Source organism: Urocitellus parryii, chromosome 9, assembly GCF_045843805.1.
Source record: "Urocitellus parryii isolate mUroPar1 chromosome 9, mUroPar1.hap1, whole genome shotgun sequence".
Taxonomy (NCBI): Eukaryota; Metazoa; Chordata; class Mammalia; order Rodentia; family Sciuridae; genus Urocitellus; species Urocitellus parryii.
This window is the reverse complement of record NC_135539.1, coordinates 74,441,662-74,469,181: the sequence shown is the minus strand read 5'-3', so window position 1 is coordinate 74,469,181 and position 27,520 is coordinate 74,441,662. Positions and strand designations below refer to the sequence as shown.

At 35.2% G+C, this 27,520-nt stretch overlaps 1 protein-coding gene across 1 annotated transcript; it reads right to left on the bottom strand.

Annotated features, from left to right (window-relative positions):
- Positions 1–80: 80 nt before the first annotated feature.
- Positions 81–25,728, bottom strand: Gdi2 (GDP dissociation inhibitor 2). The gene is made up of 11 exons (XM_026391799.2): positions 25,455–25,728; positions 18,498–18,605; positions 16,362–16,461; positions 13,559–13,693; positions 12,394–12,592; positions 12,002–12,133; positions 6,578–6,677; positions 2,805–2,976; positions 1,354–1,498; positions 1,078–1,132; positions 81–989 (listed from the first exon to the last, which is right to left on the bottom strand). The coding sequence occupies exons 1-11, from the start codon at positions 25,497–25,499 to the stop codon at positions 843–845; spliced, it is 1,338 nt and encodes a 445-aa protein (XP_026247584.2). The 5' UTR covers positions 25,500–25,728; the 3' UTR covers positions 81–842.
- Positions 25,729–27,520: the final 1,792 nt, after the last annotated feature.

Here is a 27,520-nt window from a genome sequence, read left to right as displayed (position 1 = left end):
CCTGGCTCTCCTGAAGGCAAGGCAGTAGCTTTGTTGTGGCCCTCACATTCAGGACACAAACAGACTGATACAGAGGGCAGTGGATTCCAGAGTTTGGCTTTATTTTGCAGTACAGAAATCATTTGGAGCCATTTTGGGATAGACATCATTGAAGAGAGGCTCTGTCAAATCAATACTGCATTGCAGCTTGGTCCATTGAAGAAGCCCCGCCTGGGATACAAAAGATGCTTCCACATTTTACCTGCTTTTTAATGATAGGTTCCTTTCCCCTTCTCTCATCAACTTTATTAGGTTAAAACACCACATATTGGCTTCCTCCAAACGAATCCCTAAGTCTGGAGTTTGGTTAGAAGTTTATGCCCACATAAACCAAACTTTTGACTACGGTATTTGGGCCCTGCCATAATACTTAACACACAATGTAGTTATATTCAATTTAGAATCTCCTTAATGTCAAGATGGCACACAAACTGTATGAATCCAGCTCTTGAGCAGCAGAAGCACATAAATGCAAAGTCTACCCTGATTAAAAGATACAAATACTGTATCAAGTTTTCTGTATTGATATCACAATGTTTAAAACTGCTCCTTCACTAGAAAAAAAGCCAGTCCAGTTAAATTGAACAGAATGTGGTAACTGGCCAATTCTGAATAGCCACTCCATGAAAACAAGTTAATACATGATATTAGAAAGATGAAGGGGAAGAGTATTTACTGGTACAATGCTCTTCAATCTCTCCATTCTGATTACAAAAGCAGGCCTTACAATTTTGATTTCATACAATATGCATTATTTGTCAAATTTTATATTTGTCCTAATTAGATATTAACATATACTGCTGTTAGTCTTCCCCATAGATGTCATTTTTCTTGCGCTTCATTTCCTCAAAATCAAACTCAGATCCTGTCATCCTCTTATAGATGTCTTTAATGTCATCACAGGTTGTCTCAAAGTGAGTTGTGGCATCATATGTGCGGGAAATAAAGATCTGGAAATAAAAATTACAAATATTTATAAGTATTTAGGGGATGTTCCAGTAAAGCCTAAAAATATCCTTTTCAGATTTCCACACTCACCTGGCTCTCTCTTCCCAAATCTTTTGGTACAAGAAGGTCACTGATGCTGACAAATCTGAAGGGAAAAAATAGATAAGTAGGCAAGTTAGTTGGTCCCACACTCAAGTCACTGTTTTGCCTGAATTTTTAAGCCCCAAAGGTAAGACTGGTAGAGATGAGACATTTCAAGATTGCCCACACAGCAGCCAGAGTCAGCCTGTGTTCTCATGCTCACCTTACCATAGCACCAAAATCAAGTCTCAGTTTGGATAGTAGCTGACAGAACACAACACTCACTTTTGTTCAATTGGTTCCAAGAGCTCCAAAGCTGGTCTGATTTCTTTTTCAGGTTCCTTGGTTTCCACAGTTGTACTAACAATGGCAATGTACTTTCCTTGAGCTGCCACATTGTGTGCAGAGGAGATCATGCAAACATAGATATCTAGAAATAAACAATAGCAGCTCGAGAACTGAGGTGGATAAACCTGGGACATGAGTGCTCTACAGGTTTTACTATATTTCATTCAGTTACTGCTCTTCTAAGCTTAAGTTCTATGTGAAAGCAAACTGGGTCATGGTGGATATGCAAATATTTAATAACCAAATTTCTTTTAACCTACTAGGGATTAAGGATTGATGTGGCTGTGAACTGCTAAACTTGGAAATAAAATTCCTTTCTGGCTCTGTCAGAGCACCATATTATCTACTCTGCGTTTTCTTTTCCACTCTGTACCCTGAACATTTGGAAACGTTTTGAATAGCTAAGAAAGGATTTATTAAATATCTATTTCCTCCTTTATTAAAAATTGCAAGTCAGTAAAAACTATTTTTAAGTTGGCAATAATAAATAATTTCTGATCTTGATGTATATATCACTATTCAAAGTAACTATATTCTCAAACAAAATTATTGGGCTCCTTTTTTGTACATTTTCACAGACCCAGGGACCTGTTGGGGAACAATAAGATTGTCAAGTCCCTTTGTTCTAGTGATAATGTTCTGCAATGTGATTTACTTACTGGGGATTGAACCCAGGGGTACTTAACCACTGAGACACATCTCCAGACCCTTTTATTTTGAAACAGGGTCTCACTAAGTTCTTCAGGTCCTCACTAAATTGCTGAGGCTGGCCTGGAACTTGCAATCCTCCAGTCCAAGCCTTCCAGTCACAGAGATTACAGGTATGTACCACCACACCTAGTTGCAATGTTATTTCTTAAAGGGAAAAAAAAGAAAAAATAATAATTCAGATATCTCTTAATTAGATAAATAAGATGTAGGGCTACTAAATCAAAAGATGGGAACACCAAATAGTTGATAACAACTGGTTAAAGCAAACAAATTAAGAACTGCACTTTCAAAGCCAAGTCCTGATGTGAATCACAAACATTGAACGGTTTTCTAGCACATTGCTAAAATGAAATGTAAGAAGTTCACAAATGATGACACAGCTCATGAACTTATCAGCATAAATCTCCACAGTCCCTCATGTTAGAGCCAGGAGATTGTGAGAATTCACCTGGCCAATCCATTCATTCTAGAGGAAGAAACTGAGACCAGAAGTGATGGATACAAGTCCAAAGCAGGGCTTCTAGTTTACTTCAACACAATGCTGCAGGATCCCTAGAATCTAAAAGGATCATATTATGTTTCCTACATGTAAACTAAAGTCTCTTGATACGACACATAAAGTTAGGAATTTAGGATGACACAAAGCAATCTAACATCTGCAGGTCTTCAAAACTCACCAGACTTTCGACTGACTTGGTTCTGTGGAATAATGATCTGACAGGAGTTGGCATCATTGGTATTCTTGATGGGGTGGCTGAGGATGCATATAACTCTGATGACCTGGCCCACTTTTTCTACCCGATCTTTTACATAGCTGGGGTCACAGATGAGCTGCTTACAGCGAGCAATCTATAACAAGACATTTTTAAAGATCTTATAAAAACATAAATACATGGGAAATCCCATGTTCATGGATTAAAAGACTTAATGATGTTGTGGTAACTAAATCCATCCTAAAATTCATGCTGAATCATAAGGAATGGCCAAAACAATCTTGAAAAAGATCAAGATGGGACTCAATAAACAACTAGGTAGTAAACACAGTGGTACTAGCATGAAGACTGACAAAGACAAGTGAGATGGGAAAGAGCCCAGAAATAAACCATCACAGTTACAAATGATTTTTGACAAAGATGCCATGGTCAATCTGTAGGAATAGGACAATCTTTTCAACAACAGCAAAAGAATGAAGATGGACCCTTATCTAACACCATATATAAAAATTAAAATGGATCAGTGACATAAAATAATGAAAACTCCCGGAAGAAAATGTAGGGCAATAGCTCCATGGTATTAAATTTGTGATTTCTTACGCATGAAAGACCCAGGAAATAAAACAGACAAGTCTTCACGAAAAAATTTTTGTATCGCAGGAAGAAAACAGTATAAAAGAGCAACCCACAGAATGGGAGAAAATGTACATGAATACATCTGATAAGGGATTAATATCCAGAATATATCAAGAATTCCTAAAACAATAAAAAAAAATAACTGCCCTATTCAAAAATGAGCAAAGGGTTTGAAAGGACAGTTCTCCAAAGAAAACAAATGGCCTATTATTAATAAGTGTAAAGACACTAAACATCACTAATCATCCGCAAAGTGCAAATTAAAATTACAATGAGATACCACCTCCTACCCATTAGAATGGCTACTATCAAAATACTATGTTGGCATAGATGTGAGAAACTGCACCACTGAAGGGAATATAAAATGGCACTACCACCATCAAAACAGTATGGTTGTTTCTTAAAAAAAAAAAATTATTGTATGATCAAGAGATTTAAATTCTGGATATACACCCAAAAGAAGTGAAAAGCAGGGTTTTGAAGAGAAAATCTGTACACCAACATTCATGATAGTATTAATCACAACAGCTAAAATGTGGAAACCACCCAAGTATCCACTGATTAGTGACATGTGGTTTACACATACAGTGGAATATCCTTAATAAGAAAGGAAATTCTGACATGCTACAAATTGGGTTAACCTTAAAGATAGTAGTGCTACAAAAAAATATAAATACTGTTTATATCACATATTTTAAAGTAGCCAAAATCATAGAGACGGAATGGGATGACGGAGTGGAGGGTTACTGTTCAATCATACAGAGTTTCAGTTTTATAAGATGAAAAGACTACAAGAGATGTGTAGTGGTGATGGCTGTAAAATATTATTAACGTATTTAAAACCACGGAACTGTACACTTAAAATGGCAAGGATGATAAATTTCATGTATTATGTAATTTTATCACAACTTTTTAAACTGGCAGGGGGGAGCACGATTTTTTAATGTAATATTCAGTGTTTATAGTGTTTTAAATAGTATTCTGAGCTGGGGATGTAACTCAGTGGTAAAGTGCTTGTCTAATATATGCAAAACCCTGAGATTGAATTCCGGATCCACAAAAACTCCAAACCAATACATTAAAATATAATTTTCCCTTGAATAGAATTTCTTATATTCATGAACTAATTAATATAAAAGTTAACCATAGATAACTAGTTAAATAGCTTTTCCAACAATCCCTATAAATTCTTTTTGGACAGTTGCATAGTAATAAGAAGTATAAGTTTTGTACATAATGGTTGTTATACTTGCATGTCCTGGCAAAAAAATAAAAGAACATATAAGACTAGCATTATAAATAGACCAAAATCATAATCTTAAGACTGCATTATAAGCAAGACTTTAGCTCCAAGAGTAATGTATTATAACCCTTCTCTTTCATGGCAAAGCCCTGAGGTTTCCTTTAAAAAAGGGAGCTTTCTTGCTGTGTGCAGCAGAGTGAAATCAAAGAAAAACCTGCAAGAGAAAGAAACAACCTGAAGCAATCAGATTAACACATTTATCCGTATCTCCCAAACAATGATTGTGCTGAAAGCACAGGTAGTTATGACAGATCGCTAACAATAAAAGTTCAGGTGACCAACTAGTAAAAGGACATTATTTGGTGTTTAGCCCAGGAGATATCACCAGGAACAGCAAAATAATTTTTAAACTTAACTTTTTGAGTTTGTCTTGTGTTTGGCTCCATTTGTAAGGAATTTTTTGTTCATGATTTTTTTTCCCCTTAAAGGTCTTCAAAAAAAACAGAAAACATCTACCTTACATGGCCAGTGAACCCATTTATATATGTAGTATACATGGTGAGATCTGAATAATATTTGTCCTACCTTAAAATATTTGGCCATTTCATCATTTTAGGAGTTAATAAAAGAATGGCAGTCAAAGCACTAGTAAACAAAATATCATCCTTCAGTTTCCTATATCATCCTACAGTGTCCTATACATATTCCATCTTCTTATAAGAACATATAAAAAAGATTAGAGACTACCAAGATTATTTTGTAGTCACTGTGGTAAACCAATTGTACTGACAATCAAGATAAAAGATTATAAAGAAGTAGCCTGGAAAATATAAAACCATGAAGACTCAACATCTCAGAAGATAGGAGGGACAAAGCTAACATTTCCTAACATATATCCCTAGATGTGTTACAATTCCAGCACAGCCATTCAGTCAGCTGTGTCTTTTATTTATATGTACCCAAGAAGCATTAAGCGGTATCTCTTAGGATCAGTGTGAGATATACATCATATTAAAGAAAAATCTTGCCTCATGCTTTGCTGTTAGGCTCTTTTATTTTCCTAAGCCAGGCCTATATTTTTTCTCCATTATTCACTGTCTTATTCTGGCTAGTAAAATCTTATCTCAAATCTTCATTTCCCATGCAATCTAAACAAGAAAAAATAGACCACCTCCAGGATGTCTCTGCATTCCCACCTAACTCAATGTTTAAATGTTTAAGATAAAGCTTACATTTTTAGAATTTTAGACATAATACGTCAGGCAGTAACTTAGAATGCATTCTCTATTGCAAGAGCTGTTAACTGAGTGAAATGAAAGAAAAATTAAGTAGTATAGTAATAAAAGGATGAGGTAATACTTTATTTTTAATGTGTGGTTGGCAGGCCAGGAATATTATGACCTGAGTGAGAGAGCTTTTAAAAAACGGCAGAGTCCCCTCAAACCTTCTGAATTAGAATAGATATTATAACCAGCTTCCAGTGATCTACCTACAATTCAGATTTATAAAACTACTCAGAACTCCACCTGTGGAGATCGCCAACTCCGCAATTTGTGGACAAGTACCAGTCCACACCATTTAAATATGGAATACTTAACTGTTAAGTATGTAGAATTACCATCCATAATGCTGGACATTTGGGTCTTAAATAACAACTGACACACTAGAAAAGTTGTTTGTTTTTAAAATAAGACAAAGAAACTACATTAGTCCTTAGCTATGATAAAACCAACTTTCCTGCAGAAATCTCATGTAGTCTGAAATCTAGCATCAATGTCCACAGTAAAATAGATACTTAGTAGATAATACATTTTCTTCACAAGAACACAGTATTTTTAAAATTGTATAAGTTACTTACCTCTCCTTCGGACTTTACCCCAACCACTTTTCCATTATGCACAATGATTTCTTCAATTGGTTTATTCAACATGTAAGTACCTCCATAAATAGCACTCAGCCTAGAAAGTTTTTAAAAATTTCAATTATAATAAATGTTTCAATTGCTCAAGTCTCCCTCCTTAGATCTATGTGAATTATAGGCAATATATTTGCTCAATTCCCATCTAAAAGGATATTAGTTTGATTTATTACAGTATGAATTATAGAACAAGAAATGCAAATTTGTTATACAGTTGAATACTGAGAGGGGGAAAAAAAAAGCACTGACCAGCAACAGGAAGAACTTATATTCATTGGTCTTCTCCTCCTGAATATTAAAAACTAAACACTATCAGAAGGCCCTAGGGAATACCTAGAGCAGGCAGAAAATGATGAACAGACTTGACAGTAATCAATTGGCTGAGATCCTGTGTGGTTTATACTGCTTTCCCCAAGGGAACTACTTTCCTAGTCTTTTAACTTGGGGTAGCTAGAACAGAAACAGGAAGGCTACAGCCTTACTGACTTTGAAGTGCCACAAGAGATAAAAATCATGGGGGGGGGGGGGCTCTACAAAAGTAAGAGCCACAAAGGAAGGAGCCAACAAATCTGTGATAAAAATCTCTTCAAATCTTAACTAACTCAAAAAATGTTTTCCTTCTATTCCTCCCCACCCCGCAAGTACCAGGATCAAACAGGGCTTCATGCACGCTAGGCAAGCATTCTGCCACTGAGCGACACCTCCAGCCCTTCTGTTCATCTTTTTTGCACTCCACCAACTGAGCTACATCCCCAGCCCCCTGTTCATCTCTTTAAACTGATTATTTAATGCAAAATAATTAACACTGTACTATGGGGCTTATAAAGTATAAGAGAAGTAAAAATATAGACAAAGGCACAAAGGAAAATGGTAAATAAAAATGATAGTGTTGCAAAGCTCTTCTCTTTACATAATGTGGTACAATATTAACTCTAAATATAAACTATAATTAATAAATAAATAATTACAATTTGTAGAGTGAGCAATAAAAGAGGTAAAGACAAAAACCCATTAGAAGAATTAAGATGGGGGCTAGGGATGTGGCTCAAGTGGTAGCACACTCGCTTGGCATGCATGCGGCCCGGGTTCGATCCTCAGCACCACATACAAAATAAAGATGTTGTGTCTGCCGAGAACTAAAAAATAAATATTTTTTAAAAAAATCCTCTCTCTCTCTCTTTAAAAAAAAAAAAAAGAATTAAGATGCAATACTAGAAAATATCTGATTAATCCAATAATCAGGAGCAGGAAACAGCATGGGTTGATGGGTAGCAAACCTAGACCTAACCCTAACTGTATGGATTATTATGTTAAATGTAAATGGACTAAATTCTCCAATTAAAAAGCTAACATTGTCACAATGGACCCCCCCTCAAAAAAAAGATTCAACTATATGCTGATGTTGTCTTCAGGAACAGTGTTGATACAGGATGTAGCTAGCTCAGTGGTAGAGTGCTTGCCTAGCATAAGCCAGGCGCTGGGATCAATCTCATGCACCACACACACAAAAGAAGAAAACTGATAGAACTAGAAAAAGACATATATTTCAATCTTTCTACCAGTTCTCTTTCTCTTTTAGGTACCAGGGAATTCAGCCTGAAGCACTTTAACACTGAGTTATATATCCCCAGCTCTTTCTACTTTTTATTTAGAGACAGGGTATAGCTATATTGCTTAGAGCCTACTAAGCTGCTGAGGTTGGCTTTGAATTTGCAAACCTTCTGCCTCAGCTTCATGAGTTGCTAGGATTATGGTGTGCTCCATGACACCGGGCTACCAGTTCTTAATACTCCACCAACAAATGCAGAGTACACATTCTTTTTTCAGAGCATATTCATCACTAAGATTACATATTCAACCATAAAATATGTCTCAATTTCAAGGACTGAAATTGTATTAAGTTTGTTCTCTGAACACAATAAAATTAGACACTAATAACAATAAGAAAAATCTCCAAATGTTTAGAAATAATTATTCTTCCAAACAACTCAAGGTTAAAAGGAGGGGGTGGCAAAAGAAAGAGGTACCAAGGATGGATAACACAGATTTAGAGGAAAATTAAACTTTTAACTTATGTTACATGTGAAAAATGTAATATCAGCCACGTGTTTCAATCATAAAAGTCAAAAAAAGGGGGAAGAGGGCTGGGATTGTAGTTCAGTGGTAGAGTGCTTGTCTCGTAAACATGAGGCCCTAGGTTCAATCCTCAGCACCACATAAAAATAAATATAAATAATATATAAAAATAAAATAAAGATAAATAAATAAAATAAAAATAAATAATTTATATTATTTTTATATAATATTATACATTTTTATAATTATATTATAATTAAATAAATAAAATAAAATAAATATAAATAAAGATATTGTGTCCATCTACAACTAAAAAAAAAGCTGGGGGAGAAGAAATTTTTAAAAAGCAATTGATAAAGACAGCTACAGAGAAAATTAATAAGCTAAAAGTTTGGTTCTTTAAAAAAGATAAATGATATTAAATCCTAGCAGAAGAGAGAAAATATAAATTATCAATCACAGGAATGAAAGAGGGAAAATCACTAATGATCTTACATACATCAAAAGGGTTAGCACAGCTTTTTACAGTAAATTGAAAAACTTATATGAAATGGTCAAATTCCTTGAAAAGGACAAATGAAAACTACAAGAAGAAATAGCTTATATGAATAGCCTATTTTTATGTGGGGCTGAGGATCAAACCCAGTGCCTCATACATGCTAGGCAAATGCTCTGCCACTGAGCTACAGCCCCAGCCCAAATAGCCTAATTTCTATTAAAAGAAAATTAATAATCAAAAGCCTTGTTACAAAGAAAGTTCCAGGCTCAGATGGTTTCATTGATCAAGTCTATGAAACATTGAAGAAAAACCCATAGCAATCTTCACAAACTTTCAGAAAACAAAGGAGGAGGAAACTCTTCCAAACATTTTATGGACTACCAAACCTTGATACAAATAAGAACACTCAAGCTTTATAAGACAATATCATTAACAGAAACACACAATTCAATTATCTGTTATCTGCATTAGTTGCATATGCACACACAATGAACAAATTAAATCCAACAATAAACAAGAAAATGCATCATGAATATGGAGCTTATTATCCCAGGAATTCAAGGTTTTTTTTCTTAACATTAAAAAATAAATTTGTAGGGCTGAGGATATAGCTCAGTTGGCAGAGTACTTGCCTGGCATGCACAAGGCTTCAGGTTCAATCCCCAACACCACCAAATAAATAAATATGTAATTCAATATTTTAACATACAAAAGAAAAGCTGCATGATTAACTCAATGTCAATACCTTTTCATAATAAAAACTCTCAGCCAACCATGAATAGAAAGGAATTTAATCTGATAAAACCATCTATCAAAAAATTACAGAAAACATTTAACAATATTATATTTAACACATCATCCCTAACTCAAGGAACAAGACAAGAATGTCCATTTTTAGCACCTTAACATTGTTCTTGAAGACCCAGCCACTGCAATAAAGGCAAGGAGAAGGGAAGACACGTCAAGATTGTTAAGAGGAGAATTTAAACTCTAAACTCACACATAACACAATTGTGTACGTGAAAATTTTAAGAAACCTATAACAGTAGTAGAATAAGTGAATTAGTTTAATAAACCAGTCATAAGACATAAATATAAAAATTGAATTTTATTTCTATGTATTAGCAGCAAATAACCTTAAAATAAATAGAAAAATTCACTATGATGATGAATATTTCCCTCAAATCTTAGACTTGACTTAATTCAATCAAAATCCCAGCAAATATTTTTTCTGGGGAGAGACAAGCTGATTTAAAAATGTATATGGAAACACAAAGAATCTTAGTAGATGAAACAAATTTTTAAAAAGAACACAGTTGGACTTACATTACCTGACTGCAAAATTTACTACAAAACTATATCAAGACAGTGTGGTAAAAGTATAAGGAAAAAAACACAAAATCACTGGAAGAAAACTGGATCCCAAAGTAGACCCATATATATGGCTAAATTATTTCCCCACAAAGATACCGAGACTACCTGGGAAAGAAAGTCTTTTCAATAAATGCTGCTAAAATACTAAATATAGGTATAGTAAAGATGAACCTCAAGCCCTACATCATTCCACACACCAACATTATTTCAAGATTAATGACAGAGTTAAATGCAAAAATAAAACTTATAGAAAGAGACAAAAGTATCTTTGTGTCCTCAGGGAAAGCAAAGATTTCTTAGGAGACAAAAGGCTTTAAACATAAAAAGATAATTTTGAAATATGGCACTTTATCAAAATGTAAAAATTACAAAAGACAAGCCAGAGACTAAGAAACTGACAAAAGACTTGGCACCAGAATACATCAAGATCTACAAATGAAAAATTAAAAAGAGAACCCAAATCTTTAAAAATCTGCAAAGACCTGAACAGTCACAGAACAAAATTATACAAATGGCCAATAAGCTCATGAAAAAGTAGTCAACTTTATTTCTCAGGAAGTACAAATTAAAACCATATGATATGACATTTTATACTCACTGGGTGGTTAAAATTAAAATGACTGACAGGGCTAAGGAGGTAGCTCAGTGGTAGAGTGGTTACCCAGCATACCTGAGGCTCTAGGTTCAATCCCCAGGGCAACCAAAATATTTAAATATGTTAAGCAAAAAGGAAAAGCCACGGCCAGGCACAGTGATGCCCTTCTGTAATCCCAGCAGTTCAGAAGGCTGAGGCAGGAGGATCACAATTTCAAAGCCAACCTCAGCAAAAGTTTGGCCCTAAGCAACTCAGTGAGATCCCCTCTCTATAAATAAAATACAAAATAGGGCTGGGGATGTGGCTCAGTGGTCGAGTGCCCCTAGGTTCAATCCCCCTTAAACCCCTCCCCCCAAAAAAAAACATAACAAAAAAGCCAGAGACAAATGAATGCACACTGTATTGTTCCCTAGATAAGAACTTCAACAACAGGCAAAATAAGCTGGTGGTAGAAATCACAAAAGTAATGCAAGGGAGAGAGGATGTATTGTTTACAAAACAAGGAAGTTTTCTGGGATAAGGAAAATATTTTGGTTGTGGTTATACAGGGTCAATACATTTGTCAAATTTTTTCTTTTTTTTAACCAAAGATGTTTCATTGTACATAAACTTCACTTTAATAAAAATAAAAGGACTGCGGACAAGGCTCATAGGAAGACCACTTACAAACATGTGTATTACACTCTTAACACCATGGGGAAAAAAGGAAAACTATGAGACATACCTTGTCTCATTAGTAAAACTAAAGCTCACGTACCAATTTGAGATAAAGTTCAGGATCAGTGAGGTATCAGCTAATCAGTTAAAAATGGGCTCTTACCTAGCAAATCCTTGTGGCAATTCTCCAAGGCCATAAAGTGGATAGAGGTATGGGCTTTTGCCATATCTTGCCAAAGACTCACTGTAAAGTTTAATTCTATTAATGGTTTCACAACATGGTTGATCTAAATAGCTAGAAAGAAAATGAATATTAGAAAAGGGTTTTAGTTTTCTTTAGTTGCTCAATTTAAAAATCTTTTATTGAAAAGATTTTAATCTACTGACTTCCTAATTCATTTAAAAGGTTCCAACATTAATTTGAATTTAGAGCCTCTTCTTTCATAGTGTAACACAGTTATATATTCTGTTAGAATTTCTAATTTGGAGAACTGGGAAATTCAATTCAGTCAGCATTCCAAGAAAAATATAAATCTTAAAAAACAAAAAACTTACTCATCAGTTCTGTAAAGTGCAAGAGCATGACCAGTAAAATCTATAACATCTTGGCCCAAATCAAATCTCTTATACACATCTCTCATTGTGGTTTTCTTAGGATCGATACCCTCAAAAGTTCTAGGATCTTTTTCATCAAAGTTGGCAACATACACTAGGAATTTTCTGAAGCGGCGTTTTTCAAATAGTCCCATTAAACCTAAAAAAGAATTTTTCAAAAAGTATACACTCACAATAGGACACTGAGAGATAAAAAAAAAAGAGAGAGAGAGTATGAGAGGAAAATTTAAACATGAATATCATTAACTTAGCCCCTCTAAGGCAAAATGTAAATTAAGATGAGAAATTTGGATAACATCACCTCCAATTTCACAACACTTTAAAATAAAACCCACACAATTAATATAGATTAGTTATAAAGTCTTTAAGTTTACCCCCAGTTATAAGTAATTACAGTCAGTACTTTCTTTTTAAACTTTTTTTAAAAAGTATTTATTTTTTAGTTGTAGTTGGACATAGTACCTTTATTTCACTTATTAATTTTTATGTGGTGCTGAGGATCGAACACATGGTCTCGCACATGCGAGGCAAGCGCTCTATCACTGAGCCACAACCTCAGCCCCTGAATTATGTCTCTTATTAGATACAAAGAAAGTAAGTCTTTGAAAAAAATATGATCTATGAAGGGAACAATATCAAAGTTCTTCCTTTGATAACCAATCAACACTTAACCAACTATCTAAAATGCTGAATGCTCTTCCTTTTCCTCTTCTGAATGCTAAGACATATTCTGGCATCTAACAGAGAAAGAAATGTGGATGTTGGTTGCCCTGTTGGTCACTTACCTTAGAGAAACACTAGATAATCCATTCACTGCTTTTTATACTAAAAGGTGAACAGACAGCTATAAACTATCACTTAATAGACCCTCAGCTCTTCCTACTAGCAGCATGCAGTTATAAGAAAGACAATGAAAAAGAACCTTCTCCCCTCCCTAACCATACCGAATGTTAAAGATCACTAATGTACTCTCTTCTGCCTAGAACAGTGTCTAGCACATAATAAGGCGTTCAATAAATATTTGTTGACTGGATGGATTGATGTCTGATATTTCTTTCTACTATATAATCTAATTATACTGAGAAGATAAAATGAATGTACTTACTAGATGCCAGGGCTTCTGCTTCAGTGGAAGGAACCTTGTAGATTTTTCCTCCCTTATAAACAAAGCTCCCTTCAGTCACTTTGAAATCTAGATAGCGAGTGACCTCTGTGTAAAGTAGCATCTTAACCAGCTGACCTAGAAAAGTCATAGAATTCAAACTTTAACTTAAATCTTGCTACCACTAAAAATTAACAGAAATAAACGCACATTTACTAATACTAACGGCTTCCCAATTTCTTCTTAACATTGTCCAATAGCTCTTACAAAACAAATCTGCAAAGCCATATTTTAAATGGTAAACCAGGGCACATACCTACTACATAGTTAGAAGTTTCTTTTCTAACATTATGACTTCAGCATTAATAATTCTTATGAACTTGCTTTGCCAAGGGTAAAAGATATTAGAGGCATTAGATTTAGAATTGCAGTATTACTGCAAATGGATTTAAGCTGCTTAACAGTTTCTATCATATTTCAAAGAAACAACTCCCAAAATATTTCAGTTTCCAAGTCAATTTATATTTATTAAAGTGAACATAACACCAGATATAGAAAGAGCCAGGCATGCAAGTAAAAATATTACCTTCCTATAAGCCTAAAAATTCTTATGTAAAAAACAGCAAACTTGTGAAACCAAAATTTTATTTTAAAGCTGATTTGAAGATACACACACTAGGGTTGTCAAAAAGATCAATTTTCTTTTTTTCTTTTGAGAGCAAGAAATAAAGTATTGAAAGACATAACTGGATATTAAAATATAATTATAGTTGTACAGATATTACTATACAATTATATTAGCTGGTCCCCAAATTGGGGAAAAATAATATGTAGATACCATGTGTAAAAATGTAATGTGTTAACAAATTAATGTTTGGTAAAATTTAAAATCAAAATAGAAAAAAAAAAGAATGGTATTGAAGGACAAGTGGTTGGCCATTTTGAATAATAAACTTCAATCTCTACTTATTTTGTGTATGGCGGGGTGCGTGCGTGCGTGCATATGTGTATGTGTTCCCAGAGACTGAACCCAGGGCCTCATACATGCTGGAGAAACACTCTACCATTGAGCTACATACACATTCAATCTCTACTTTTCAACCAATAGGACAACAAAGCAGATATATTTCATACAATAGATGAAAATATTAAACGGTAAAATGTAAAAATTTATGACAAAAAAATGAAATTGTCAAATCATTAAAACAACCATTAGTATTCTAATAACTTGAGGCAAGGTGAAAAGAAAATTTCAAAAATAAACCACCTGCAAATAAAAACCAATGAAACAAAAAAAGATCAACCAATATGACATGAAAAAAGCCTTGAGTATAGAAAAAATTTTAATGATTATTAGGCAAATTGCATAACTTTAAAATGGTAATCTTAGTTATAAAGAGCTCTTTCACATCAATAAAGAAAAACACAAAAAGCTCAATGGAAAAATGTACCAGCACAAGGCTGGCCAATTTACTAAGGAGGAAAGTCAGTCAGTAAGTAAACCTCATTCTATCCTCTAAAAAAATAGATACTTTTAAAGTTCATATTTTACCTCTCAATGACAAAATATCAACCAAATTTACCTCTCAATGACAAAATATCAACCAAAATAAGGGTTGATAAGATACTAGGAAATGGGTAGGATAATATCACTGGTAAAAATAAAATGTGGCAATAAAAAGGAAAAGACTTTTGAAAAAGATTATTATCTTTGTCTCCATAATACAATTCTGAGTATAAAACGGGGTTTGTCGCGTGTGCATGCACGTTCATAACATACTGGCTAAAAAAAAAAAAAAAAAAAAAAAGTTAATTGGGACCAAAACTACTATGTCATACACCAGAATATTAACTATAATTATATCTAGATGGTGAGATTATAATTAGGTAAATTTGCTTTTCATTCTACTTAACTGCTTACTAGTTTAAATATTACTTAAGCAAACTTTTTTTAGAGTTTACCCCAAAAGAATTTAGCAAATTTTAGAGAAAATTCAAATAAGGTCTCTTTCTATTAAACAATGTAATAGAAACAAAAGAATAAAAGGAAAGGGTAGCACATACTTTTATTCATAAAACATAGGCTTTGATAACCAAGAACTTAGTTTTCCAATGTCACCTCAAGTACTAATAATTTAAAAAGATATTTCATGCCTCTATGATGAGAGAAAATTAATATGAAAAATAATTTTAAAAGTCTACACAAAAAAAACATTACGATGACTAAGTTTTTAAAGGGTCAGTTATCTAAAATTGTCCACAAAGCATAGAGAGAGAAGTCAGTTACAAATGTTTACAATTCTGGTATGTACTACACCACATCCTAATTGTACCAATGTTTATAGCTATGTCAAATGCTTCCAATTTTATTTTACAAAACTTACATTTACAAAATGCTTACAAAATTTTGGCATGTATCTTGCTACATCTTAACTTTGTTTCTCGGGCTGAGGCTGGAGCTCAGCGGTAGCACATTTGCCTGGCATGTGTGAGGCACTGGGTCTGATTCTCAGCACCACATATAAATAAATAAAAAAGGTCTGTCAACAACTAAAAATATATTTGAAAAAAAAAAACAAAACTTTGTTTCTCTATAGCCATTTAGTAATAAACCACACGCATTTCTCTCCATTCTTAACTTACTAACTCCAGACACCTCTAATGGACCATATATCATTAACCATACTATTGCAATTCAACAAAATCCAGTTCCTCACACACATAATAATATTCTCTCTTTGAGAGGTAGTTTCTACCTCCAAATAAGATCCAGTATACTTTCATAAATTAAGTTAGAATTCTTTACCATTAGCCATAAGAAACTTGGGAATTAAGTCAACATTCCAGTCTCTTCCTCTCCCCATTGATGTTGGTGGTGGTCCTGGTAATTTAAATCTTTTGTATAACTAAAAACAAAACAAAAAGTAACAAAATTTAATTTTCCATTATTTTATATAATACTTTTGATTATGTGGTTTTGGTATAATAACAAAACACTACTACAATACAGTAGGGTAAGGTAGGAGGGCATTTCATATTTTATCAGATAAAATGTTTATCAAGGTCCCAATACATACATAAATAAGACAGATTGATCAATTTGTGAATGCTAAAATAAACAAAATATTACATAAGTTTTAATTTTTTTTTTTAGAGAGAGAGAGAGAGAGAGAGAGAATTTTTTAATATTTATTTTTTAATTTTTGGCGGACACAACATCTTTGTTTTGCATGTGATGCTGAGGATGGAACCCAGGCCACACGCATGCCAGGCAAACGCTACCGCTTGAGCCACATCCCCAGCCCCTTAATTTGTTTTTTAGTAGCAATAAAACAAAACAAGAGACTATTTATTAGTGACACTAGTAGTTCTGTAGGTACATTCCTTATTGGTAGAACTCATTCTTCCCCCACATAAAAAGCTAACAAAAGATTTATGAAGCTGTTTAGTAGTCTTTTTGTTTTTCAAACCACAATTAACTAAAGGTTCAAGCATTGCATTTTTTTTGTTTCTTCTTATTCTCATCTTCATTCAAAAGTTTTCTCACTTTTTTTTTCTTTTGAGAAGATTAGGATAGTTTGTAAGAAATTGTTGTTGATTACATTACACTGCATATTAGGGACCATATAATGTCCAGTTAACCCACCCTAACTTTGCTTCTGTAGTTATATTAGGAGCTAAAAATAAATTTTGGATCCTTCAAACTAGAAAAGATAATTAAAACTAATTCTAGTTAACAGAGCAAAACTTTTTAAGTTTTATTAGGTATAACTGATATACAAAAAAATGCACACTCTTAACGTATATATTCTGATAAATCTAGAGAATAGTATGTGGCTATGAACACCATCGAAAAGTATCAAATATATCCATCACTCCCCAAAACTTCTTTGTGTTGTTTTTTTTCTGGGGGGTTTTGGTTTGGGGTGTTTAGCAGTAGGAACAGTTAACTTATAATTTCTAAATTGAGTAGAAACTTTGATAAAAGGAAGCCTGCAGTTTAAAATTTAAGAATATTATTTCAATTTCATGAATCCTACTGATAACATAAAACAAAGTTGGTAGATACATAATAAAAATTCAAGTATCTGAATATATTCACCATAAGAAAAAAATTTTAAAAAGAAAAAGGAGAAAAAAGAAAATGTGTTCAACTTATTAAAGATCAGCTAATAAATGTGCTCAGTGTGGAAGGAATGGTGACAGCAAATCCCTCCACAGACTGTATATAAAGAAATTTGGTGGCCATCACCTGAACCAAGAGGTCCAAGTTATAAGCATCATTAATGGTGGATACATGCGGATGTTCAACAAGCCCCACACCGAGAAATTTATAAGTGAGTTTAGTATAACACATTTAGTACTTCATGTGCAGCTGGGGATGTAGGTCAGTGGTAGGGAACTTGCCTCGAATGTTCAAGGCCTAGGGTCTGATCCTTTAGCACCAGAAAAAAAAATTTTTTTTTATGTATGTTTCTAGTGGTCTTATCCTAAAAAGGCAGAAAATAGACTACTAAAGCAAAGGGAACTAAGCTTAGAACACAGGTTCACAACCAAACCCTGAGATTTTAACCACACAGAGACTATTTTGTAGCCTGAAAAATGGGGATAAAAATATGCCTTTGAGTGACTGAGAGAATAAATAAGATCAAGTGGAAAGCACTGGCATTGTGCTTGGTATGTTAGGCCCCCTGCTATCAATCTTCCTAGTCTATATTCTGTTAGCTTTGAGAGATAATAGACACTAGATGGCAACAAAAGGTCACAATTAAAACTTCTACAGCCCCCCAAAAGAAGCTCCTACAAAATTATGTGCTCCAGACTTTCTACTTAGTAAATTTTAAAAAATAAATAAATAAAACCATCTCTCGGGATTAAAATGAAGATTTACTGGGAAAACATTCAAAATACAAAAGGCATGTTTATTTTTATTAACACTTACATCTTCCAGTGGTGTTATAGATGCACTCTCTCCTCCATAATATGGGTTTCGATCCATATGAAGAACCTTCTTTCCATTCACTGACATTATACCAGACAGAATACATTCCTATAGGGAAAACGTAAGTATCTTTAGAAGAAGGCAAGTCCCACAACATATTTAAAACCTTCAAAAACCAGTCACTAAGAAATTAAGAATTCTCTTAGTTAAAAAAAAGAATTCTCAGGCTGGGATAGCTCAATTGGTAGAGTGCTTACCTCGAATGCACAAGGCCCTGGATTCAATCCTTGGCACCAGAGGGGGCGAAGAATCTTCTTAGTAACTAACGGTTATATTCATGCAACATGACATATTCTATGAAGAAAGCCCTAAAGTAACCAAGATTCAAAGTGTGGTCTTGGATCCCAGTGGGTCCCAAGATAAAACTATTTTCATAATAACACCAAGAACATTGAGTCACTTTTCAAAAACTAGGTTTGCATTTGCACTGATGATGCAAAATCAATGGTGTTTTGATAAAACAGAACAGAGGCTCTAAACTAGCAGTCATTATATTCTTCACTAACAGGCACTCGCTTAAGAGATACCTTTAATGAAGCATAGAAATTAACTATTAAAATGCATACCCTTTAATATGTCTTTTTATCTTCTGTATAATAAAATGGGAAATACACACTTACACCTCAGGATTAAGTAAGCTGAGCTAGCTACTTTTTTCACAGATCATCATTTTGATTTTAAAAACCAACTGACTGACAAACTATGATTAATTAGGCTTAGGTATTTGTCAGGCATTTTCTCAAAAATGAATATAAAGGAAAGTAACTGACATTATTTGTTGCCAATAACAAGTTAAAACTGTGAGTGATAATTAGAATTTTTGAAAACCTGGGCATGTATGTCAGGTCCCTAATACTGACTTTTAAATGACACTTCAGTAACAGTATTAACAAATATGATTTTTTTAAATTGGAAAATGAAATGTGTTAACATTGGAAAGATTTGCATATTTTCCAAATGACATAGGAAAAATGTTATAAAATCATGCAGGAGAAAAAAGGGAATTCACAGTGCAAACTTTACCAATGAATTTCAATGTATCAGAATATCAAACCATTTCTGGACAAGGTGGCACACGCCTGTAATCCCAGCGGTTCGGGAGGCTAAGGCAGGAGGATGGCAAGTTCAAAGCCAGCCTCAGGAAAAGCCAGGTGCTAAGCAACTCAGTAAGACCCTGTTTCTAAATAAAACACAAAATAGGGCTGGGGATGTGACTTAGGGGTCGAGTGCCCTGGAGTTTAATCCCCGGTACCACATACAAAAAAAAGAATATCAAACCATTGATGAATTGTTGGGTTATTATTGCAATTCATCTTTTCAAAAATTGATGCTAGTGTTTTCATGTATGTAAAAAAATTTCAACAACAATCTGAAAGACTGTATTATTATATTCCGTTCTTGATCCACCTACACTTTTGTGTGGTCTGATTATTTTCATAAATTTCTGATAGATAATTATCACAACAGATTGAATACAGGAGTTTTTATAAAGTCAGGCATTAAAGAGATCTGCAGAAAATGTAAGACAATAATGATCTCATAAATCTTGATTTTGAAAAATAGTTACATTTAATAAAATTGTCAAGCATGTTAACATGTAATGGATTTATTACTGTTTTTTAAAGTAGATTAATTTTTTATTTCTGTTGATTTCTAATATTGACAGAAACAATCCTTATAAATGAGTTTTTTATGATCTTCAGTTTTAAGAGTGGAAACAGAATCTACACCAAAATGTTTGAGAAATAGAGCCCTAAGGAAGAAGCATCCAGAATAAAAGCATCCAAAATAAAGGATAACCATTAATAAACTGACAACAGAATTCCTTATACCAGAATTTTGTGGATCAGTGATTAATTTTTTAAGAAGACAAAGGAAATTCCACATACATTTATAAATTTTAGAATTTCTCAAATTTGCCCAAAATACCCTATATAGCAGAGAAGTATAATCTCATTCCCCAAATAATCTATTTGACTTTGAAATATTTATTTCTTAACTCATACAATTTTCAATTTTCCTCTATAATGTATGTATTTATTTGATATTTCTTAAATGATTAAAACTATCAGATTCAATTTTAGTATACAATTATGCATAGTTTTTTATGACTCAAGAAACAAAACATTATGTTCTGAAAGTCACTCATGCCGTTTCACTCATAACCACCATCATCATCATTCTTATGGCTTCTAACAGCAACAATTTGTTCTGTTTTTGAACTCCATATAAAAGGAATCATGTGGTATTTATTTGATCTGGCATCTTTTACTCAACATTATGTTTAAAAGATTCATTCACGTTTTGTGTGAGGTCTAATTTGTTTATTCACATTGCCACAAAGCAGGAATCCCTAAGGTACATGATCCAAATTCAGCATGCATACTACTGTTTTTAAATATAGTTTTATTGGTAAATATCCATGCCCCATTTATGTACATATTATGCACAGTTATTTTCACACTGCCCTAGTTTGGTAATTGTGACAGAGATCATATGGCCCGAAAAACCTAAAATATTTACTGTTCTATACCAGTTCAGAAGGAATATCTAATCCGCCAAGCAAAGAATATTGAAGTGTAGATCCTGACTTGGCATGTCCTAAGCAGATCCTGAAGCTTCTGAAACTTCAGTTGATTTATGGACCATACACTGGGTAACAAAGCTGTAGAAGTCTCCCCTGAATGGACATACCACATTTTTCTTATCCTTTCTACTATTGGTCCACACTTGGAAGTATCCAGTTTTTGACTATTACAAACAATGCTCTATGAACACTCTAACATAACTTTCAAGTATACATTTCTGTAGCTAACTATCAAGGAGAGCAAATACTGTCAATCAGCTTTCCAAAATAGTTGTATAATTTATGCTTTTAAGTATTATATGAAAAATGTCCTTGGAGTTTCAAATCCTTGCCCAAAACTTTATGTTGTCTTTAATTTTAGCCCATTCTCATTAAGAATTTCCTGTTAATTAATGAAGTTTCGTACTTTTGTATTTGATTAAGACTAGATATCTTTTTTTAATAAGTTTCCTTTCAAGTTTTTTACTCACTTTTTATAGGCTTCCTGTCATTTTCTTATTGCCTTATGAAAGTGCTTTATATATTCTGTTAAGTCCTTCCTTGGTTACATGGAACACAAAGATTTTCTTCCATTTTGTGGCTTAATTTTCATTTTCTTAATGATATCTTGGTGAACAGAACTGAAAGTATTTTACAACTACTAAAATCAGCCCTAATATCATCTAAAACAGCTAACTTGCCAAATAAAGTACTAACATATATAGTTCAATGTAATATGTGAAAGTAAAATAGTATTATGTCTTGAAAGTAGGTTCTTAAAAAAATTTAAAAAACAGGAAGACCCCTCATATTCCCAGCTAACAAAGTAGACTCAGGGTTAAACTTTTGAAGAGAAAAATCACAGCAAACAACCTTTGAATGTTGAATAGCTTCCACATATAACTTTTCACACTCCACTGCAAAAGAAAGTATGATCTACTGGATCTAAAGCAATCACTGAAAGCTGAGAACTAAAATAAAGGGGTCCAATAATTGAATGACGCAGCAGAATCAAAGAGCTGACAGTAACTACCTTCAAAGTTATCACCTGGAACAAATACAACAAAAGTTAACTGAAGCTAATAAAAAATCTGCAAATCCATTGATTCTTCTAAACCAATAATAAAAGATTGTTTCTACATTGCTAAAAGAATATATTATATAGTACAATATAGACCCTATCTCTAAATAAATATGGCTGGGGATGTAGTTCTGTGGTTAAATGTCCCTGTATCCAATCCCCAATATGGGAAAGGAGTGGGGGGTCCAAGTTCCTACAGAGCTTACTAGGTCTTAATGGCTTCATTCGGTTATAGCTTAAAACAATAATTAATCCTCGTGATGTGAAATCTTAGTTATAAAGTAAATTAATAATGTTCTTTCGTTTGTTAAAGAAGTTTTGATATCATTTAGAAAGTTTTTTACCCCAAATCTATAGTTCTTTAAAGGGATAACTCACAATTCCTTATATAGAACACTCATTTTTAGTTTTTACCAAATCATTTTAGGTTTTCTTTATTAAAGTTACTATCAATATCTGTGGATTAAATGTAACTAATGGATGTTATCCCGACAGCAGGCTCATATTTTACAGTTTTATACCATTTGTAACATTATTGTACAACAGTCCTAAGACTCCTTATAGTATACCTTTTAAATTTCGGAAATGTGTTAAATTTTTTAATTCAATATGAGCTACAGTATGTCGTAGCAAATCTATTGTTTGTAAAAACTAACAATAAGTAAAATAAAATGGGAAAAAATTGTGGATTAATATGAGCTAATTAGACTTAACTGATGTAAACAATGCCACTAAAGCAATATACAAATCTCCAACAGTTCTTCACACTTATTTACAAGTAAAAGTTTCTGACAGTCAAAGTACAGACACAAGGGAACATCATGTAATATGTAGTATCCATACATCATAATATATGCCTTTATTAGGGTCTTAAATCTTAGGCACTAAATATTTATAAGCCAAAAATTAAGGAAACAAAGTTGCATGTTAACTCTAGAAACTCAAAGTTAATTTGGAACTGAAAGTTTTTAACTTTGGAGATCGCCTCATTGAACTGCCAGTCATCTAAGTCCTGGTATCACTAAAACTCAGAATCCCCCTGTTGCGACTACTCCTACCAATGATGGTAACAATGTGATTACCCTGAATTGATATAATTCTCAAAAGAACATCTCACAAAATAATACAGGAAACTAACAGGAGATTAAAGAGTTATCATCAATAGCTATAAAATGACAACCGAAAATGGTAAGTACGTATCCACCATTCATCAAAAAATTCACAGTCCAAATGCAAATTTAAATGAAGTATACTATCTTGTTTGTTATCCTATAAGACTGTGTATCATCTTTGATACAAAGTGATGTTTCTGAACTAGGCAGGTGGAAACCTGCGTGATGATGGATTTGTACTCACTTGTCTATGTTTAACTAACCTGAATCATGAGTAAATTTGAAAGACTAGCAATAATCATAGGAAAAAAAAAGAGTGGAACTAACTGGCTCTTACAACACGCTGACAGCAACAGTACACATTCCAATGGCCAAAATCCACCACAAACTACTAAATTCAGCTTGAGATCCCAATTAGGTACTTAAAAAAACAAAAACAAAAACCTGCAGTGGGTAGGCCTATTCATTTAGGCATCCAACATTCTTCCCAACTTGGCATAAAAAAAAGAAATTCAACCAAATTCCCCACATTTAAACGACCAAATGATTTTCTGGAGAAGTAACTGCATCTGTTTGGTACTATTTCCTAGACTGTCACAAGTCTATTTCTGGACTGGTCAAATAATAAAGTATTAAGAAATGAGTGTTCAACAATCATCATAAATCACTATAAACAGAAAGATAACTTTTTCCTATAAAAAAAATTAGCCAAATACAATGTCAAAAGTTTTCTCTTACCTAGAGAAATCAAAAATAGTTATTTTATAAAGTGTAAGCTTTATAAAAATTAATTTGATCCTGAGAAAACATATTTCAACAAACTTGAAGAAGTGATTTACATTAAATGACTCAGGCATTTGAAGTCCAACTATAAGGAATTCACAAGATTTACATCAGTGTTCTTCTGGATCAGTATTCATGATGAAGTAGCCCTGTCAAAATTTCAAATTTCCCCAAAAAGCTGATAGTTAAATGTTTCTGTCTACAAATTGGAATTCTTCTGCAAGAACAGTCCTTCTTTTCTTTTAAAAAGCAACAGAAAAGTTACTAGATACAAAACCTGCCTGCATTGTTTGCAAAATATTATCTAAAGATCTCTAAGCAGACAGATGCACAGAAAAATAAACATACTATGGTATTAGATATACTTTGCATTTGTGTATTAGTAATTCACTCTTCATGTTATTGATTTATCTTCTAACTCCCTGAAGGGAGTTGAGTAGTAGAAAGACCTTGGCCTCTAGCAATCCATCACCCATTAGTTTCTTAATACAAAGCAGTCAGAAGAGACAGTGGAGGCGGGAAGCAAACCAAACAAAAGGGAAAGATGGCAAAAGTCAGGTGCAAAAGCATCTGACATCCAAGTTTTGAGAAAACTAACTTCCAATTCTATTGATGCTCAGTAAGTGGGTTGACAAAGTGCTTTAAAGGAATCAACTTACTGGCAGGAAGAGGTATTTAAAAAAGAAAGAAAAGCTAATTTCCGCATTTTCTTCAAAAACTTAAAACTCTAGCAATTAGAAAGAAATAACTATTCAATAACTTGTCACGAAACCTCCCTGGTTTGGCAGCCAATACTGAGTAGCAGTGGCTGCAGACTAAATAGGAAACGCCACTGAGAGTGGTTTACACCCTCCCCCCTCCGCCTAGTGCTTCTCCGCTTCCAATCGGGATAGGTCACAGACCCAAAAGGGAAGTAAAGGAGCAGCGGCACCCCAGGGCAAGGTTTTTTCCCTTTCCTCTTCATTTCTGCATAAGGGTGAAGCTTCTTCTCACCTGCTTTTATTCGGCCGTTACTACCCGACTGACTAGCTCCACAGATGCACCGCCTGGGTTTCCATTTCCTGCTGTTTCGCTGCAAACTTGGAGAAAGCCCGCTTCCTTCAAACCTGTTCATTTCCACTAGCCTTGTCCCCCTCCCCGAAAACCAAGGCCGACGACGAAAAGACAGCCCTCGAGGGGACTCAGGCCGGCAGGTCTCGGACGCTGGACCGTCTTGTTGCCCGGGGGAGTGCGTCCACCGCCACCCGGGCGGCCGGATGGGAAGGGAGTCGAGGCCAGGCCGGGAGACCGAGCGAGGGGACGCCCCCCAGGCCCGCACATCGCTGGCCGCCCCGCACCCTCCGCCCGCAGCTCACCGTCAGGCCGGTGCCCAGCACGATCACGTCGTACTCCTCATTCATGGTGGGGGGGGCGAGGATCGAGGATCCGGGAACAGAGAAAGCGCAGAGGCTCTGCGGCCACCCTAAGAAGGCGGTAAGGTGTTCAGGCCGTTTCGGGCCGAGAGAAAGGGAAAAGCGGAGGAGAGGTAAAATGGAGCTGACCAGGAGGCGAGGCCGACCGCCACCTCAGACGGGAAGAGCTGAGCTGGGCAGGGCGAGGAAGGAGGGCCAAGAGGAGAGGGCGCGGCGGGCGGTGACCGAGCCTCCGCAGCCGGGGCGGGGCCTGCAGAGAGGCCGCGAGAGCCGCCAGTCACGCGCGCCCCGTCCTCTCATTGGCTACGTCCCTGTCGTTCGCCCAACCTTCTTCTTTTCTCGCCAGTCGCGAGAGGAGGGCGGGATGTCGCCATCTTGGCTTCCGGTTCCCCGCCCGTCCTCTGCCACCGTGGTTTGGGCGGCGGCGCCTCGGCCGGGAGTTGAGTTGCGGGAGAGAAGTGGGACCCTGACTGTGGTGCGTTTATCACTTTCAGGACTCCCGCGGCTTGGGCAGGAGCTCGCTAAGTCCAAGGGCCAAAGCCAGACCACTGCCCTTGGACTTTGAGCTGGTGTGAGCCGTTAGGTGCGTGTGTGGCCACGTGGGTGCGGAACTCGGATCTGGGCCGCCTCTTGGGGCCTGCCAGCTTCGGTCGCACGCTGCAGCTTGGCGCCTGCTCCTGTCCACATGGCAGAGGAGAGCTCAGGAATTACGTGTTTTACTTCGTGCCCCGTGCTGTTCTTATGGGTTCTGGGAAGTAAATTTGACTTAAACTGGTTACCATGCTGCAGAAAATTTGGCCCAAGTAGCCTCCAAAATGAGAGACAGGCACCCTAGCTTGATGTGCATACAGGTCGTAACCTAACTTAAGAGTATACCCTGGTAACCAAGCAACTGAGCCTCAGCCAGTCCCGGGCTGAAGGCTGCCAAATTGCGCCCTAATTAGGCAAGTGCTGAATTGCACTACTTTGTACATTTCCTGTTTTTCTGGTTATAAATACAGTTCACCACGTTGTAGGTGTGGTGCATTCTGAACCATTATTGGCTTGATGCACTGCCTAGTTCCATGTATTTGTTGTTTAAATAAGCTTTTAAAGTTAACTCATCTTGGTTTTGTCTTTAACAAATTGGCATAGTTAGTAGGGTCCAAAGTAGAACTTACAGTGTGTCCCAGAAGCATCAAGCCTCTACACGAACTACCCACAACCACACTGTGGGCCTGGTGATGTCTTATAGCATCTAAAGGCCCTGGGTTAAGTTTCTTGGATCTCATGCTTCCACTCATTTTGGATTCTCAGCTCTACAAGTTTATCTGAGCAAACTTTGTTATTCTTTTCTCTTTCTCCCCTCACCCTACTTTCTTCCCACCCCACTTTCCTGAATTGGATTCAGATAAGATGCCTCAGTTGTTTTTTAACAGACAAAATATGAATTAGGGTTCAAGTCAAATTGGATTTAACACTTTTAACTGGAATAGATCCAGTTAAGGGACTCAGATTGGTTTTTGTTTATTTGCTTATTTTGGTTTTTGTTTATTTCTTCAATTATTTATAGGCTCTTCACAATTAAAGAATTGCAAGACTCCACTTTCTGGGACTCCTGTCTAGATTCATGTATTAAAATTATGGGCCCAGAACATGTGCATTTTGGGGATAATGGATTAATCTAACTTTAAACAACTTAAAAGCAGTGGCGCTGGTTTTAATTTGGAGAGAATTACAAGTCATATGTGAAAAACAGATTTTTTTTTAAACCCTGCTAAAAGTCAGGTACCTAGGTTCACACCTGTAATCCCAGTAGCTCAGAAGGCTGAGACAGGAGCATTGTGAGTTCAAAGCCAGCCTCAGCAAAGGAAGGCGCTATAAGTAATTCAGTAAGACCCTATCTCTAAATAAAATACAAAATAGTGCTGGAGATGTGGCTCAGTGATTGGGTGCGGTGAGTTCAATCCCAGCACCAAAAAAAAAACCCAAAAAACAAAACTGCTAAAACAGGACAGTACTTGTACAAG

Coding starts and splice junctions, on each gene's coding strand:
- Gdi2 (XM_026391799.2), bottom strand. CDS start 25,499: ATGAATGAGGAGTACGACGTGATCGTGCTGGGCACCGGCCTGACG. Junction 12,134..12,393: donor GCACTTTACAGAACTGATGA/GTAAGTTTTTTG, acceptor TTTTCTTTCTAG/CTATTTAGATCAACCATGTT. Junction 1,133..1,353: donor TTGGAACCAATTGAACAAAA/GTGAGTGTTGTG, acceptor TTTTCCCTTCAG/ATTTGTCAGCATCAGTGACC.